A 19627-nucleotide genomic window follows, 5' to 3' on the forward strand; every position below is an offset into this window, starting at 1 on the left:
ATACGAGAAGTATCTGATCTGATTCTGAGAACAGATAACAGATCAGATCAGATAGTCCATTGTAAAATCAGATATCTGATCTGATTTTTTTTTCAGATATCTGGTGTCTGTTCAGATATCTGTTTTATTTTTACACATTCAATGTCACCATAAAAGTGAGAAAAATAAAGGGATTTTTAGAATTTTCAGGTTCACTCATTTTTAATGTGTACCCTTCTGGACTAAATATTATATTTATTGAGTTTTGATTAACTAATTGAACACGTTGTTGATAAATTATTTTCCGGAGTAATATTATTAACTAAAAATTAACGTTACTTTCTGAACTTAAATTACTGATAAATTATCAGTGATAAGTACGATGGAGGAAAGCGATTCACGGTCGGATTCTTCCGATGTTGACCATACTTCTGGTGAAAATATTATCGACAGCGAAGATGGAGAATCTGAATCCGGCCTAAACAAGACCAAGAAACGAAGTAAAGTTTGGGAACATTTTAAAGAAGTTCAAGTAAATGGCGTGTGCTTTGCAAAATGCAACTACTGTTCAACGTTAGTTTATACATATAACAATATTTAGATACATTATCAAGATCAATTCCACATGTTTATTAAATTTACAGAAGATATACTATGTCATCCAAAGCAAATCGAAGCACTGGAAATCTGAAAAGCCACCTTATAAAATCACATAAGACACAGTATAATATGGAAAATCACGATCCACAACAGCCTGAAGTTACCCAGTTCTACAGTAATAACACCATGACAAGTGTAAGCAAAATAGATTTTAATTACTTGTTGCATTCTTAACAGTAACAGCATGCATCTTTAAAAAACAGCAAACTTTTGACCGAGACAAGTTACGACAAGCCTTGCTGAAATGGATAGTTGTTTCGAACCAGCCTCATACAGAAATTGAGCAAGATACATTCCTAAATGTTTTAAAATCTGTAAATCCGGCGTTACCAGTTTCGTCCCTTCAGATTTCTGCTGACACAATAAAATCAGACTTAATGACAACATATAAGGAGGAGCAATCTAAAATTAAACCTCTGGTCATGGTAAGATACTATTGTTAGTTTCTTGCAAACTAATTACGTATACTTAATTATATTCTGGTTCATCAGGCGAACGAAGTAAAACTTTCAGTTACGCACCATGTATGGACCTCAAAGAATCAGATTGCTTTCATGGGAATGAAGGCTCACTGGATATCCAACGACTGGGAAATCAAACAGCTGCTTATCGGATTTCCAAATATTGTTGGGTCGCACACAGGAATAAATATCGCTGCCGTTTTTCTAAGCGGGATTGAAGATGCTGGTATTCCACTACATAAGGTGCTAGGAATTACAACCGATAACGCCTCCAATAATGACGCCTTCTTCAGAGAGTTTCAAAAGCTTTGTCATGAAAATCAGGTCTCATTTACAGAGAATGGAAATCGTGTTAGGTGCGTCACCCATATTCTCAATCTCGCCGTCCAAAGCTTGCTAGAACATCTTGAAGTAACACCAACTTTAGAAGATGAAGACTATACAGAAGATGAAATTGACACCGAAATCACTGAAGACCTTGCAAGTTGTGTTGAAACTAAGGTAGTTGTCAAGCTTCGCAAACTCGTAGGACGAATTCGTGCATCTCCACAGAGAAGAGGGAAATTGACGAATGCATGTAAACAAAACAACACTAAGGAGAATCAATTGGTCATTGATGTCAAGACGAGATGGAACTCGACGCATGCAATGATAACTAGGGCGTTGGAATTAAAAATTCCGATTTTAGTTTTCTGTTCATCTGAGCCCGAGTTTCAAAAACATATTTTAACTGAAAGCGACTGGTCAGCACTAGAACACCTCATGGTAGTATTGCAGTATTTTGATAGAGCTACTGAACATCTAAGTATGAGTCGCCACGTTACTATTACTTCGGTCGTCCCGATGTTCGATTGGATAAGTGACAAACTGACGTCGTTCATCTCGGACGGTTCCAGTCCTGCACTGACAGATGCTGCAAGCAAGGCCTATGACAAGATACAAAAATACTTCCCAGATCCAGAAAAAGATGAATTGCTATTTACCGCTGTAATTCTCAATCCTTCATGCAAGTTGCAGTACTTCAAGGAGCATGATTGGGATAGTCGATCAATAAAGAAAATGAAGAACAAAATAATTAACACATTTATGAAATATTATGCTCGAGCTTCTGATACTACCTCTCCTGGCCTAGTCCAGGAGGAAGAGGAAGATGATTTTTAGCACATATGAACAAAAGAAGTAAACTTGGAAAAAAGGGATCCGAAATCGACAAATTTCTTGCAGAACCACTTGCGCCATCAAAGGGGAGCATATTGGAATGGTGGAAACTTAATGAAAAAAACTACCCTAATTTGTCCAGAATGGCAAAAGATGTATTTTCCGTTCAGCCTACATCTGTTCCAATCGAGCGTGAATTTAGTGGTGGTGTTGACCTTGTTGTTCCGTCGAGATGCAGACTGAAACCTGAAACGATTTCTGCTTCAATGTGCTTAAAGTCATGGTGGAAAGCTGCCTTCTAGTTATGTTATTTGAATTAAACTCCATTTGCGGTCTATTTAACGATTTCAATGTTATGTTCGTAAAATTATAAAATAAAGCCGTACATTGTATACATCTTGAACTTGGGCGGGTTTATAATATTTTTAATTTTAATTCAGATATCTGATATCTGAACAGATAAATCAGATATCTGATATCTGAACAGATAAATCAGATATCTGAAAGTTCAGATCAGATACGAGATTTATCTGATCTGAAAATTTCAGATCAGATCAGATAGAAATTTTGCATCAGTACCGTACCAACAGTGGTATATGGTGGCAGCAAATACCAGGCCCGGGGCCCGTAGGGGCCCGGGCTCGGTCGCTAGCTTTCCACTAGGTATAATGGACCTTTTGTCTATTGAAGATTAAAAAAAAGTTTTTGTTTAGATGTACCTAACATTAAACTGCTAGATATTATTTGTATTTCATGGGTAATTATTTTTGTATGAATTTGAGCAGACATACTGGACAATTTTTAATTTTAATAGCCTGACTTTCGAATCTTAAATTAATATGCAAAATCGTCATCTTAGCTGAACCTTCATGTTTTTTGGCAACTTGAAATGTGCCTTGCTAGGGAGCAAATTTACCATAAGCCAGGGACAAACTTTGGTATAAACTTAGGCCCCTTAATCGGCAATGCGACGATGCCAGAGGTCTCGCTCCGATTTTGACGAAACCACGATAATTATGTAACCTTAGACAAATAATTGAACACGTGTTTCAGGATTTTTCATAATGCTCAGCTTAAATGAAATTATGACGGAATCCGTGAGCGAGAATTTCTATTTTTACCGTGATATTTTCATGCGAGGGAGAAAAATACAGATTCTCGCATACTAATTCCATGCATGATAATTCGTTTAAGGTTAAAATGGGTCGGCATGAAGTGGTTTCCTCAAATTTTGACCCGACCAATTTTAAATTGCTCACGCACCCAAATAACCCGAACGGTAATTTTCATGTTCCTGAATGTTCGTGTTTTCGGTTGTGGAAGAAGTTTTGAATACATTGTCAGCCAAAGCAGGATTTTTCAAAACGTTGTTAATTTTAAAATTTTAGCTCTATTTCAACAAGCAAGTAACATGTTTGCTAAAAAATTACCTCAATAAAATTATAAAAACTGTTTTTGGAAAAACTTTTGATGTTTGAAATTTTGATGCTATTTCGAAATTTTGAAAAAATGTTACAGACCAGAAAATTCGAAATTTTTTTTGAATTGTGGAAGTTTCTTAAACTCAATGTAATTCTGTGCAATAAAGTGCTTTCATTTTTTGAAATGGGGTAAAAATTTATCACTTTGAAAAACCCTGATTTGGCTTAAAATATATTCACAAATTCTGGCACAACCGAAAACACGAACATTCAGGAAAACGAAAATTATGGTTCGAGTTATTTCGGTGTCTGAGCACTTTAAAATTACAATTTAATTGTCACTATTTTCCCGTGGATCTGGGAAAATAGTGTGCTCTAAATAGGTAAAATATTACTTCGTTCCTAAATACTACACTCTCAGCAAAATTGCCACCAAAATCGTCTCCTCGTGTAGGTACTATGCAACTCTACCGTAGGGTGATAATATACCTCCGCCTGTTGACAAATATGTTTTGTCTCTCCCGAGCGGAGGTAAATAGTATTATCACCTGTTTGGATATAATTTGTTACTCCCGGTGACAATTTATGCAACATGGAAGTAACTTGTGTCTCTGAATGGAAATAATTTACCTAGATATGGTGATAATATGAGAGATAAGTTATCTCCATCCTGCGCACATATTTATCTCCTTGCGGTAATAGATTAGAACCCTGGGGAAGCAAACATAGTTTATAAAATATGTATTTATTTACTTAAATAAGATTTGGTTAGAGATTAAATTTCTTCGCATGTCTCTACATACTACGTACATACACTTAAAAATATAAAAATTAAATTGTGCAGGCTTATATATATATGTACATACTTATATTACTTATAATGTTAGTGAAGATTGATCCTCGTACTAGCTGGCTCGCTGCTGAAGATTTACGTTATCTGAAAATCAAATAAAATTAAAAATATTATCCTGCAGTACTCAAACTAAAAAAAATCGCAGATATACAAATAAAATAAATAAAAATGAAGTGAGGGCCCACCTGTCACCTGTTTATAATTTGGCATTTCGATCATTTCTTTGAATTTGACGCTGGTTATGAATTCAAATTAGACCAACTGGTCTAATTACGGCCAACAGAAATGAAGCGTCAACTGTATAAATTTTAAAATCACACTCAAAGAGAAATCAAACTAATTACTACTACTTTAAATGGAGTTTTATCTTACCATAAAAACGTCTTCCACGAAGAGTTCCGTGGAACACGCAACGTTAGAGATGAAATGTTATTGCAGTAAAATTGCGAAAATATCTTCATCTCAATCTGCGCCAAATTCATCTTTGAACGAAATTTGCGCATCCGGATCTACAAAAAACTTGTTTTAGTGTAAATATTTATAGGACAAAAAACAATAAAATTACAGCAAAAGCATAATATGAACAATGAATTAAAATTATTTACCTGAAATGTAGGGTAATCCATAACTTGAACCTCTAATTACTAATTTTTTCCTCTGGTAAGATGCAAAACTCGAACAATTTTCTTTATTCTGCCAGGTGCGAGAGAGAAACGTTTGTGAGAGAAAACTTAACTGCCACTAAACTTTAGTGACTAAAGTTTGCGCTGGGCTTTAAGGAGAAAAATTGTCACCTACTGGAAATGATTTTGGAGACGAAATTATTTCCTCGAAGGAAATAAATTATTTCCGGATAGGATATACTGTTTGTCACTTCCAATGTTGACAATTTTGGTGACAAATTTATTACCTAATGAGAGACAGAGGTTGTTACCTTGTCAGGGTAGTAAAAATGGTAATAATTTTGCTTCTAAATTATTGAGAGTGTACTAGTGTTCTGGAGCGAAAACGATTGCGTAATATCGAATATATTTAACATGAAGGGCCCGGCACTGAAGCTCATACCAGGCCTGAAAATTTCACGGTACGGCTCTGTTTTGCATATCTGAAATTTTCAGATCAGATCAGATATCAGATCAGATACATGATTATCTGATCTGTTCGGAACTATATTAATGGTTGCACCCGAAATCTTGCTTACAAATTTTTATATTTAATTTGGTGAAATCCATGCAACGCGGAATGGCAAATTTCTCATAATATGCCTCTAGTGATATTTTTGACATGCCAAATTTCAAGTCGATCGAATAAGTAGAACAGAAATAAACTTGGGGACAGACGACAGACGGACAAAAAGATTCTAGGTATAAGCCCTGACTCGGGCTAAACATGTGTCAGAGCGAGCACGATTCTGCTTAACTTGCAACGCTACGGTATGATTCATTGATGAACATAAAGCCGTGGAAAGTTCAAAATATACATAAAAAACGAGTATTTGCACAAACTCTTGTGGCACACTTAGATCCTAGTATGCCACTTATTCTTATGTAATTTTCAAATTAGACTGGGGACGGTGACACTCAATCTTATCTAGTGTGCGCTCGGGCGCCTGGCGGCGCCCCTGGCTTTTCGGCGCCCTGGGCAATTGCCCCGGTTGCCCCCCCAAAAATCGGGGCCTGCACACCACGATAACCACCATCCGGCAGCAAAGCTCCGATAACCCCCCACCAGGCAATAACGACCCGATAACCCCACTTTCTCTGCTTTCACTTCCGTTGCGAACAAATTCCATTCACTTCCGTTGTCAACAGACATTCTCGCTTATAATATAGATTCCCTAAAAACCTTATACTTTTTCCCGTACTTTTTCAAGTGATGCATTCAATGTAATTATTAAAATTTCAATTTAATTTTAAAAACTTGCTGGTCGAGACGAGTGAAATAGAAGAAATCAAAGTTTCCGATTTTTACGTTTAGTGCTTCACTTCAGTAGCTGATCAATAATTAATCGTTACGCGTTAATTAGTTATTAGCTCACCCTGCGTAGCATGAGAGCTATTGAATTCCTCTTGTCCGTCTGTCCGTCTGTCTGTTCACGAGTTTTTTGCATCAATTGATGCTAATTAATAAGTCCCTAAACCATTTTAACCCAAATGAGTAGCATAATTGGTATGCAATAATCTATGTCAAAATTGGCTAACAATTTTTTCCGCTTATTTTCCACCATTGGTGCATAATTCTATCAAAATTACATATCTAGGTTGTCTATTTTGTATGGTACAAAACAATTGGGACAATCGATGCAAAGCGCACCAGAAGTACAGAATAACTAGCAGTAACAATCTTGACACCGCATTTTTTGGGGAGCGAGCTAAGAGTCGATATTGGGTTAAAATTATGTATCTATTTTCATCGCTTATTTTCCATTATTGGTATGTACTCATTTGGGTCGCAAATATGTATCTCCTTTGTCGGCTTATTCTGCACCTTTGATGCAAAATGAAATCCTAATTTTGCCCACGTTGTTCGCTTATTCTGCACCTTTGGTGCAAAGTTATATCCAAATCATTTCAGGGTGAGCTACTTCTAACGTTACTACGGTTTATTGTTAGTTTTTCCTTTTCCTGCTTCTTCTCAAATGTAATTTTTTTCATTCTTATCCTTTCATGAATAATTTTGGTCAATGTATTTTTCTTCTATTTAGTACGGCGTATTGAAATTATAGATATTGTATTAATAAATTTATGTTGCGAAGATTTTACACTATAATATTTTGATGCGGGGATATTGTACCTGCTCTATTAATTCTACTGACTCAACTACTGGCTCATACATATTTCATGGCTATTTATATGAATACCCTATTTAAATCCATATACATATAGCAATCAATGACGAAGAAATTATAAAACTGTGACGACTCTGATCAGTAGCTGTTAAAAAATTGGTCAAGCCACATATCTAAGTGTGTATACACTCCATACTCGTACATATTGAATTGATAATGACTTTCTACCGAATTGATAAAATTCAAGAGCTTCGGTAATAATTTGTGTATCGTGGAACGGTAACATATGTACCTATGTACATATGGTCATACATGCATATAAATAATATCTAAATCCCATGTACTCAGCCCTACGTTCATTGAGGTTCCCTTATCAGCTTGAAATTCTTATTTGTGTATTTCATCGTCTTATTTAAAGCAATATGAAAATAAAATATTATTCTAAATACCCTCAACTTTCAACTATTCATTCGTACATATAGGGATCTTACATTCAAATTTGCATGGATAGGAATGTTAAATGTTAAAATGTTAAAATGTTAAAATGTCTCAGTTTTACATCGCCAGGACTCAGATTTCTCTGCTTTTCAGCCTCAGATGGCGACTTCCTGCCATAATTTCGTAGCAAGTTGTCTCATCCATACAGAGATCGGACTCTGCTAGGGGCTGTGCACAGTGACATTGCCATTCCGTATGGCTGGGCTCACCCTGTCACGAGACAGCACCTACCCCGTACTAACACCGAGCCGAGTAGGATTAGCAATAGCTTCCCGGCCAGAGGAATCGAACGTGTGACTGCGTGGTGACAATCCTACCCTCGTACCTCTGAGCCATAGGGCCTTGCTAATGGAAATTATTAAGGAAGGTCAACCCAGATGTACATACATACGATGTATATTTCATCTTGTTGGTTAAGGAATGGAAATCGTGAGTTTGAGACAATGGAAATGACGGATTGCAACTTTTTCCCTTGTAAGAAAATATTTGCTTGAAACTGAAACTAAAAAGCGACCAGGGTCAAAATTTTATATTTTTCAGTATACAATTGCCTACTCATCCTTAGTCTACCTGATTGCAGATAGAAAGGTTTATTCCGACCCTTCAGTCCGCTTAAGTCAAGGGCTATCCATATATTAGGTCATCGATATTTCTCGATTTTAACATCCACCCACTCACGCACCGTATATATCAAGGGATTGGGAATGTTAACATGAGAAAGATAGCATTATTTAAACCATCCACACACTAAAATGATGTCGTAATGTACGGACCTTCCCAAGCAAAACAGCTTTCTAAAGGGTAAAACGGCATGCCCTTACTCTAATCCTATTTACATATATACGTGAAGACACGAAATAAATAGGATTAGCTTATGTTGGTGTTACACGGTACCCTCTAACTGTAAATCAGCACTCATTTATATTCACATAGCTTTAATATGTTACATTTAATGCTATGTAACCTAACCCTCAACATATGTAGATATTTGTCGTTACGACATGATTAAAACATTTCCAACAAATGAAAATATAAAATTTTACACAAGGACTTTAGTCTCAATACTGTCTTGCACTTGCCTTGTACACACAAAAATTTTACTTAAACTCACCCAACTTTATGAATAATATTACAAACGCAGAGTTATTTACTTCAGAAAAAATACTAAAAACAAGAAAAATAAAGGGTGTTAATAAAGTCCGATCCCATGCATTTTTTGGAGCGTGGTTGTTACAAATTCAGCTGGAACTTTTGAACCAGTGAAGTTATTTATTTCAAATTTTTACCATGGGAGGAACAACTAAACGTGTAAGTCATGAGCATCTTAGAGTTGAGATACAAACATTGCATCAGCAGGGGCTTAAACCTACAGAAATTGTGCAAAAATTGGGCTGCAGCCGCAGAACTGTTTGGAAATGGAAGAATAAAAATTTTGTCCACGACAAAAAGCGACCAGGGCGACCCAGAAAGGTGTCACCTACCACAAAAAGAATGATTAAAAACAGACTTTGCAAGAAAACCGGTAGTTCATTACGTAATTGAGCAAGGGAGTTAAATGACTCAAAACGCTATAAAGAGAAGAAGAAGCAAATTAACTGTGTGACCGTGCAAAAATTTGTGAAAACTACGAAGTGGGGTCACACAGCTTACAAACTAACCAAAAAAACCTCTCATGTCACAAAAATATATCGATGACCGTCTGAAATTTGAAGAACTCCTTCAGAAAAGTGCCCATTTGAGTGAAAAAAGACTTGGTGAAGAATTGCGCAGTCACATCCTTTGGACTGACGAATCTATTATTGAACTATATCCAAAATTGAACCAACAAAATGTTCGTTACAGGACAGAAAACAAATCGGATGTACCATCAAGAGCGATCCCAAAATTCGGGCTTAAAGTTATGGTAGCGGGTGGATTTTGTGCACGTTGCGTGACCCCTCTACATATCATACCAAAAGGCCAATCAGTCAATGCAAAGCATTATATGGAAAAAATATTACCTATCTATTTCGATAGCATGGGGAACAAGGAAATATTTCCGAATGAAAGAAAAATAGTTTTCATGCAGGATGGTGCTATAGCCCATACAGCAAAAGCGAGTTTGAGTCTCATCAAGACGCAAGTTTCAACGGTCTGGAGCAAGGGGGTGTGGGCCGCTAACGGCCCAGATTTGAATCCCCTGAAGAACCAGTGGTCCATACTTAAGGAAAATGTATACAAAGAGCCACAACCCCGGACGAGGGAAGAGCTAGTAAAAAAAGTTCAAGATGTATGGAATTCGATTTCCAGAGGCACATTGGAAAAATTAGCACAGAGCCTTAAACAAAGAGTTGAGGGCATGGTTAAAGTAAATGGTAACAAGACCAAATACTAAGGTAAATATGTCGAACATTTTTTGTAAGTATCACGGGTAGTTTTTTTTTATACTAGCCTTCACTTTTTTACAGGAAAAATGGGATCGGACTTTATTAACACCCTGTATTAGCAGTGGAAAGTACAAGGGTTTTGAGAAGTGCATTAGATATATAAATAGAACTCCTACATACGAAAATAGCCAGCGTTGGCGAGGAGCTTGCTTCGGTTCTATAGACGAGCCTGTAAGTTAAGCTCTTATGACTCAACCGAAGGGCAGGGATGGGTGTCTCGGTTGGGGACTAGTGGTATATGGTCACCACTGAGATGACCACCTGCTCTGGGAGAAGCTGGTAGCCCTACCATTGGTCTTGCGATTGTGAGATCGCATGACAAATCTGTAGAGTTGATAGAGCAAACACACTATCTATGTGTGTTTTCGCATCCAAAGGGGCTGACAAGAAAGAGATGCAATGATCATGGTCAAGCATGGAGCTTCTTCTTCAAGCTCATCCAGCTTGTTAAATACCTGTCAATCTCGACTGTTCATTAATAGCAGTGGAGACATATACAGGAGTTAGCCATGTAGCTTACAAGGGAGCCGGCAATAAGACTTGAATGATCTTCCGCCGCTGGACTGGTTCGCCAGTTCACCCTTACAAAGTACGTACATACATACATATGATAGGAGCATGAAGATAAAATCTTGGTCCAGCATATTTATGTCTAAATCCTTCCTTTTTAGTGTGCACTATGTCTGGTGCGAACGAGCAGATCATGTGAACTTACAAACAGCCTAAAAGATAGAGTTTGTTAGAAATTCGTTGCTGTCCAGGAATACATATTTTACTGTATTATTCGTTTAGGTTTATTTATAGGCAAATGCCTTATCCCGAGGTACCAAATTTGCCAAGTTAATATGAATCGTTGTTTTAAGCCATCGAGATCATCCCTATCTGTTGGGATATCAAACGAAAAAAAATCATCAATTCATCAAACAATAGGGAATTGGTACGTTTTTACTTTAACATTTGTGTCGTACTGCTTGCTGGCCTGTGTTGTGTTGCAGCAACTGTGATGACTCGCTTATTAGCCATGGCAACCACTGTCCCAATCCACAATGTTTTTTTCACGCAGTTTATTGGATAATAAGTGGCGTCGTTGTTAGTTGTGGGGTTGGACTGTACCATTATGATAATGCTAGTCTTTAGGTTACGCACACTTAGGATAAAGTAAGTACTTTTACCAGGGTCCAACATTAGAACGGAGCAGCCAATCGCATTTAAGCATTGGAGACGACTGTAATTTATTCATGCTGACCATCCATAAACGAACTCGGTGATAGGAGGGCTCCTGGGACATATGTTGAAGTCGATGTGTTCTATTACGTTTTTGGAAATGTCCTGCCCTAACTGATGTTGGAAAAGAATTGTGTTAAGATTTGAGGTCTTCTCTTGCTCACAGCTGTGTGGATTTTTAAATTCTCAATTTGCGGGGCATAACATGGCACATGTAGTACTCTATAGCGGCCTAGCATATGTAGATCTTGCCCTTACTGTAATTCTAGAATTATTTTTGATACCAGGAATAACAACACGGTATGGAATTTTTGTTGCAATTTCATTGGTATCCATGCCCCTGTACCTGGCGATTCCGTTTGTTACATACTGCTAATACAGTTGTCTTGGTGCATGTTGACAAAAGAGTAGGACAAAAAAGTAGAAAAATGTTGATTAGGAAGTTAACTAAATAAAAAAAATGAGGTCTTTCAGATTTTATGTATTTGAAACTGCGACAGCCAATGGAATCAGGACAATTGTAAAAAGAAATTATTTATACAACAAAGATAGAAATAAAATTCAATTATTAGTACTTTTTCATACCTGTAAATTATCTGCATGCGGTTCCCTGCATTTCAACCGGAGCATTTGGTATGTTCTGGATTGTATAAATGCATGCATTTTAGAAATATTAAGGAGCACAAAAAATTGCAGGATTTCCAAACGAGGAAGCGGCACACGTACTTAGCTCTTCGAACTTCCCGAAATTTTATTGAATCAAATAAGAAACAGGTTTGTATTCATTCAACAGGACATAATTTTCTGGTAAAATTAAAGTAATTTCGGATTGATCGCCTAATATTTGTCACTTATTTGGACATTGATTTGAAAATTTCCGAGAAATTGATGAAACTACTGTTAAAGACAAACCTATTCATGGATTATGTCAGAAGAAGCAATTGTGATATGTAGTACGCATACATACTAAAATAGGGCTAATATAAGTATGTATTATTAGAGTACGGATGAAACATGGTAACTTAATTTTCCACTCGATAAGTATTTTTTCTAAACATTTTTTTAGTGAAGAGAAAAGATTTAATACGTTTTGGTATAGTTTTACCAATATTTTTAGAAACAGATGTTTTCCCTAGCAACTACCGTGTTTCTTCCCCGACCTACGTGTATTTAATAATATTTAAAATTGAAGTTACTAAATGTCATGAGTCACTCTGTAAGTTGGACGCAAGACGCAATTACAAATGACCCGTTTTACCAGAAATAAAGTTCAAATATTTATCTAAATTATTTATTTCTAGTATCCACAACCATCAGCCTTAACATTCGACTCCAGAGTGAAGACTTCCATTAGAGGAGAAGTTAATGCTAATTGTCGTCCGTTTCTGCTTCACGTGCATGAAGAAAATTACCCAACCAGAAGAGCGGCACGATCTGGGATAGCAAGACTAGCAGCTATTTGTGTACTTAATTAAAAGACCATAAAATCTTATCCCACCTAAACTATCAAATATGAGCTTACTAGTTACGAGTGGTCAATTAGGCGAGTAGTTTGTCCCAAACTAGTGGCTTAATTGTATGACAATCTGCCTGAGGTATTTTCAAATTCAATAAAAATATAAACCTTTGTTGAAATAAAAAATTGAATTTACACTACACTGTAAATTCAATCTTGTTAATCTTTACATATTAATTTATAATTTCGAATGGCCTTAATTTCTCAAGCTAGAATAACTGTTTTTCGATCGAATGAGACATTTTCATTTCATTTAAAAAATAATGACTTCAGTAATTTGAAAAGTACAAACAAAGTCAAAGAATGACAAAAATCAGACAACAACCAAACCGAAACTATTCACTCTTTGTACAAATTTAAAAATAAATTCTTAAAATACAATTAAAAGCTTCGGCCGAATTTCAAAATTATGACTTATTGAGCATGTAAACCGGTGATGTAGATGTACAATTAAAATTTCTAAACCTGTCATTAAATAATTTATCATGATTTTAACTAAGTAAATATATTAATTATAAACTATTATCATGCATCATATACAGTAGCGGCGGAAGTTGGGGCGGCCTAAACATTTTGAGATAGAAGAAGGCGTGGTTCATATAACATGGGCAAATTAAGGGGACATCTATAAACTCGGGGGACAATGTCCTCCTTTCCCCGTGCTGTCGTCGCCACTGAAAATATATTTACATATCGTCGTACTAATTCTAAAAAGTCCTATGTCGCATCGATGGTTAATTTTAAAAAGTCCTATTTTACCAAAAAATATTCTAAAAAGTCCTATGTTCATCCATGTTATTAGTTATGCATAACTTGGCTAAATACTGCGATGCATAACTAATAACATGGATGAACATAGGACTTTTTAGAATATTTTTTGTGACATAGGACTTTTTAAAATTAACCATCGATGCGACATAGGACTTTTTAGAATTAGTACGACGATATGTATTTATATGCCAAAAGGATCGGAGAATACATAAATATACAACTTAGACTTGTATGCATAGCTATTTAAGCACAAGATGTGCTAGGTGTGTGGCAGTAACGTATTTGATTGATATTGATTAAATTTCCGACCTTATTTTTAATGCCTTCCAGATTTTTTGGCGAGGTGGGTTGTTATCTTGATACTGTTGGTTTTGTTCATTGATGAGTGATGGGGCATGTGGTAGGTTTTTTAAGGGGTTTCCTAAATCTGTAATTAAATATATGTATACAAATAAGTTAAAGATTGTTACTCGTTTCAAATATTTCCAATGTTAATAAGTAAATTAAGTAAAAATAATTCTTACATCATCAACACCTACCGTTTGATTGGATTTGTCGCATCCGAAAAGAAATGTGACATGGTGTCGTCGGAATTAGTAGCTGCTTGGAAAATGGGCTGAATTCCGTATACTCTAGTGTAAAATGAGGAATTTCAATTAGAGGTGGTAATTAGTTATGGGCAATTAAAAATGAAATTAATAATTTCACATGTACTTAATAACCCAGCTTTGTTAATTATGTATTTGTTCTAGTCTTAAAAATAATTCCATAAAATTTATTAAAATGCCATTGAAAAAAATATTAACATATGTACCTCATCTCAAAACATGAAATCATTTATCCGGTTTGTCCTCTCGTTTTGAAACCAATTGCGGTTGTTTGTCGACCAAGTCAATGTTATGGACATGTCCCGACGTCAGGTATGGAGTCGTTCTGAAATATGGTTCAAAACTAATCAGTGATTTTTTAGAAAATACTAAAATATCTACGAACGAATATAGCAATCGTTTTTAGATGCGATAAATAATCTAAATTATAATTCAGAGTTTCAGTATATAAAGGAAGTGAAAATAATTTTTCCAGAACGGAAGTGAAAGGATTTTTTCCGCAACAGAAGTGAAAGTGGAGAAGGTGAAAACATGAAAAAAACAGTATTTGGTGCAAGTGAGAGGACGAAGTCTGTTATGCATGTTTTATTGCTAATTACGACGTTATCAGGAAGGGTAAGGGGGTAGGGGGTTATCTTGGCGAATTAAGAAACAAGGGGGTAAGGGGATTGGATGTGGGTTTGGGTGACGACAACGTGATGTGAAAGACAGGCAAAAGGCTTTCCTTTTTGCTGGCAGACTAACTATGGTGTATGCTACGGGGAAGGGGAACGTTGTCCTTTCCCTTCGTCAGTAGACCTGACTACGGTGTAGGCTGTTGGGAATTGGAAGGGAAAGCGTTCCATTCCACCAGGACGGGAGAGAAGACGGTGATGGGTGGTAAAGAATATATTTGGCTTGTAATGTGACATGACGGAGGTAGGATGAAGGAGGCGTACTATATAGATACCCACTAAACTATGTAGGCGTACTAAATTTCAGAATTCCTAACTTGCATATATTTATTGATTTATGTAGAATTGTTTTACGCAAATTCTATAAAATAATTAGATAGATTTGAGACGGACATTGTGAGTTGATGTTTTCTTTTCTCAAATATTGTCTCAAAGTGTTTTTGGATATTTTGTACCGAACAAACTTAATTCTATCAAAATTAACCTAGTGTTTGATTTTAATAAAATTTGAGAAGCCTTAATATTTCATAAAGACGACATGTATATTAATCTGTATACGGAGAAGATTGTGTAAGTGAGGATATATTAATTAGGAAGAGGAGGAAGGAACTTATTGTGGTTACCGTTCGGATTCTGGCCAGACGGGGTGTGTCGACGTTTCGAACTTGGTTCTTCTTCAGGACGGAGGAGATGAGGATTGAGGTGACTTGTCACCCGACTAGGAGTGGAATGAGAGGAAAGTAATGGCTCGGAAGGGAGACCATCACAACCATGAGTCGTTGTGGGGGTCTGATTATCCTGTATAAATACGTACGTTATGTACAATACATAGATATGTACAGTAATACCATAAATTGTTATTGCTCTACATACAACCAAAATTGGCACACATTTATTTAACTTTTTGAAGGAAAGGAAGCCCTTGAAAGTCAGAGATTAAAGGTTGATGCATGTAAAACTTGAGTAGGAAAAGGGTCAGTGCTTTTACATAAGTATGTACATATAACAATCCCGGATATAGGCAACATTTAATTTTTCACCATTTCTACAAATTTCTATATATATATGTACTTTACTATGAAAAAATAATAATATGTGTCTGACCATTTTGTGACCTAAGTGCATTCATTGCATGCAAGATATAAAGGGTGTTAATAAAGTCCGATCCCATGCATTTTTTGGAGCGTGGTTGTTACAAATTCAGCTGGAACTTTTGAACCAGTGAAGTTATTTATTTCAAATTTTTACCATGGGAGGAACAACTAAACGTGTAAGTCATGAGCATCTTAGAGTTGAGATACAAACATTGCATCAGCAGGGGCTTAAACCTACAGAAATTGTGCAAAAATTGGGCTGCAGCCGCAGAACTGTTTGGAAATGGAAGAATAAAAATTTTGTCCACGACAAAAAGCGACCAGGGCGACCCAGAAAGGCGTCACCTACAACAAAAAGAATGATTAAAAACAGACTTTGCAAGAAAACCGGTAGTTCATTACGTAATTGAGCAAGGGAGTTAAATGACTCAAAACGCTATAAAGAGAAGAAGAAGCAAATTAACTGTGTGACCGTGCAAAAATTTGTGAGTATTTATTTAGATATTTACTATGTCAAACAAAAGTTAATCTATTCATGCTATATGCATGTGTTAAGAAGTTTAATACCAATCGATTGATTTCTTGCTGTGGATACGAATACATATGCATTTATGTACACGTATACAAATATGCACATTATAAATATGTTCCCCACTACAATGGAGACATTCAGAACGAAATTCCCAGGCCTAGATTGTGACCTACATTATTTTTTAGGACAAGTAACTGTGCATACATTACGAGCTTTGTATTCTCTCAAGGATTTTGACTCGCAAGTATCGATGCGTTTACATATGTACCACCATTATCTAATTGTGAGGGAAGGATTTTTCAAGATCTTTCAGGAAGAAATGAGTCAACCTATACATATACATATTTGCGGACGTGACACTGGTATTATTTCCAGACAGATAATGAAGCTGTTTGGGATTTGTTGATATATTTAAGGTCTTATGATCTAAATATGATTTTATAAAGGCACAAAGTAAGTACAGTCGACGCCCAATTTTACAAGAGCATATATGAGTACTGTCTATTTAGGTACATGTTTTTCTTGTGCCCTTATGCCTTTCTAAATTTGAGCATCGACTGAACTTACATATGCCCATTTAGAATTACTTAGTAAGACGATATATGACTTACAGAACTTACTACCTAGAGTGGTAAATATTTATTTTTGTAAATAAATTATTTTGAATAACACATCCGTTAGGAGAAGACTGATGTACATATGTATTTTTAGTGAAAAAATGCAAAAATATTTATAAGATATGTGCTAGTGAACGCACACAATTGTGTTATTTTAGACCATAAAAATCCTAACATGTATATTCACTCTTCCTTATCAACTATAAGAAATCCTGGAAACCCTGGGATTACAAGTCGTCCGATACTTGTCTCGTTTGTATCTGGCATGACAAGAATAATGGTTCGTGCTCGTTGTTAAAAAAAGGTCTTGGATTTCTTCCTGACGCAACGTTTCGTTTCTCACGATTGCTAACAACTTGGCCGATTTTATGAGGTTGTCCATTTCTGGGAACGATTTCTGGGAACGATTGTACAAGTTAGTCTTCCCTTCCACAATTTTTTGTGGAAGGGAAGACTTTGAAACTTTAAAACTTTGATACTTATATAATAAAATTTATTGGTTACGTACATCCGACATATTTTTGAGAGATCCTTAAGACAGGAAAATATGTAGCAACAAAATATTTGCAAACCTATATCATACATTTTTGATCACACATACGCTATGTAAATCACGTATAAGATAAAGAAAGATAAAAAATACTATTATTATAAAAAATACTGCTGGACAAATCTGTCTGCATATTTAAGTTCATTCGCTAAGAAATTCTGGAACTACTTAAATTTCCTTGTATGCATAATTTCCGGTTTTATGGGAGACTTAATTCCGAAAACATTCTTGAAAAACAAAAAAAAATACACACATATTTTAAAACATATTTTAAATATATACATATTTTACATACATATGTATTTACTCCTTGGAGAAATGCCGCAGCTAATGACGTCATCCTGAGGGCCATCCGATCTGCAGGTTCCCCCTCTATAAAAGAGCCGGAAGGTTGTTCCCGGCCTGATGGAAAACGGCCCGACGGACTCACGCTTATCCCATGGGCTAGAGGAAAGCCCTTGGTATGGGACTTCACATGTGCCGACACCTTCGCACCGTCCTACCTCCCACAATCATGTGTATTCCCTGGTGCGACAGCCGAACGAGCAGAGGACAGGAAACATAAACATTATCAATTCCTTCAGGACCGGTTCCTCTTGGTCCCTGTAGCCATTGAGTCGACGGGAGTATGGGGCAAAGAGGGCCTGTCCCTCATCAAAGAAATAGGGTCGAGGATCACCGCCCTCACGGAGGAGAAGAGGGCGACATCATTCCTCATTCAAAGGATGAGTATTGCCGTGCAAAGAGGAAACGTCTCGTCAATTTTAGGCACTCTACCAGTTGGTAAAACTCTCGACGAGATCTACCACTTTTAGACTTTCCATGAATTTTAGGTTAGGTTTTACTAAATTAAGGTTAGGGATTTATATGCTCGACTCCTGCGTAGTCAGCTTTTACCAATTATTGATTGTCATATACATTGAACTCTGCGAATACAATTCTATACTACAATGAATAAATTCCTTGGAGAAGAACCATATCATTATTTCGTCGTACTAATATTTTCTGGTCATTCATTAACAACAAGATTAAATAAATTCTTCTCCAATTTTTCCAAGCTAGAAAATAACTTAGGTTTTTATCAATCATATTTTTGTAATTATGTACCATTTCCTCAAGAAATCGGGTGCCTAAATAATTTACATTTTAGCATTTTTGCTTAGCATTCCTAATATTTCTGGGACTGAAGTAATGAACCCTTTCCGAAGGGACACGATCAAATTATTTATCAAGTTCAATTCCAAACATTCCATCCTTCAGTATGGCCTACGAGATAGAAATTATTTTGAAGAAGATACATATCCATCAATGCAAAGGCATCGGGCGATATTGTTACAATTGTTATCCCGTTAATTTTGGCAATACTGACAATCATTACACTGATATTTTCAATCTCATAAAAGTCAAACCCGCCTTGGACACGTTTCGTAAAATTTTTGATTGAAGTATGGACCTGGTTAGTTATTTGGAGCGGTGACATTTTCATCTTCGCCTTGTGCACAACTTATCCAGATTACTTGATAGATTCCATTAACCTGATGGATACATATGTGGAGGAGTTGGGACAAGGTGAGATTTCATGGAATGATTTTCACATTATTTTTTTAGATTTCTAGTTAATTTTTGCATGAAACTTCTTTTGTATATCAGAAATTGCCAAGCAACGTATATGTATGTATATTTAGTATATATATTTTTTTAATTTAGCGATTCCTGCTCAACGCAAAGTTACCCACCATCCTACATACGTACATATATCGACCGTTTACGAGTCTTCGTCACCGGAGCGATAACAAT

The 19627-nt window shown here is 36.1% G+C and overlaps 1 protein-coding gene across 1 annotated transcript; it reads left to right on the plus strand.

The window, feature by feature from the left end:
- Positions 1–361: 361 nt before the first annotated feature.
- LOC110859633 lies at positions 362–2261 on the plus strand. Its single transcript, XM_022108597.1, has 4 exons — positions 362–552; positions 624–774; positions 843–1064; positions 1131–2261. The coding sequence occupies exons 1-4, from the start codon at positions 362–364 to the stop codon at positions 2259–2261; spliced, it is 1695 nt and encodes a 564-aa protein (XP_021964289.1).
- Positions 2262–19627: the final 17366 nt, after the last annotated feature.

The sequence above is a fragment of the Folsomia candida genome, unplaced genomic scaffold (genome assembly GCF_002217175.1).
Source record: "Folsomia candida strain VU population unplaced genomic scaffold, ASM221717v1 Fcan01_Sc027, whole genome shotgun sequence".
NCBI lineage: Eukaryota > Metazoa > Arthropoda > Collembola > Entomobryomorpha > Isotomidae > Folsomia > Folsomia candida.

Coding starts and splice junctions, on each gene's coding strand:
- LOC110859633 (XM_022108597.1), top strand. CDS start 362: ATGGAGGAAAGCGATTCACGGTCGGATTCTTCCGATGTTGACCATACT. Junction 553..623: donor AAATGCAACTACTGTTCAAC/GTTAGTTTATAC, acceptor TTAAATTTACAG/AAGATATACTATGTCATCCA. Junction 1,065..1,130: donor AAATTAAACCTCTGGTCATG/GTAAGATACTAT, acceptor CTGGTTCATCAG/GCGAACGAAGTAAAACTTTC.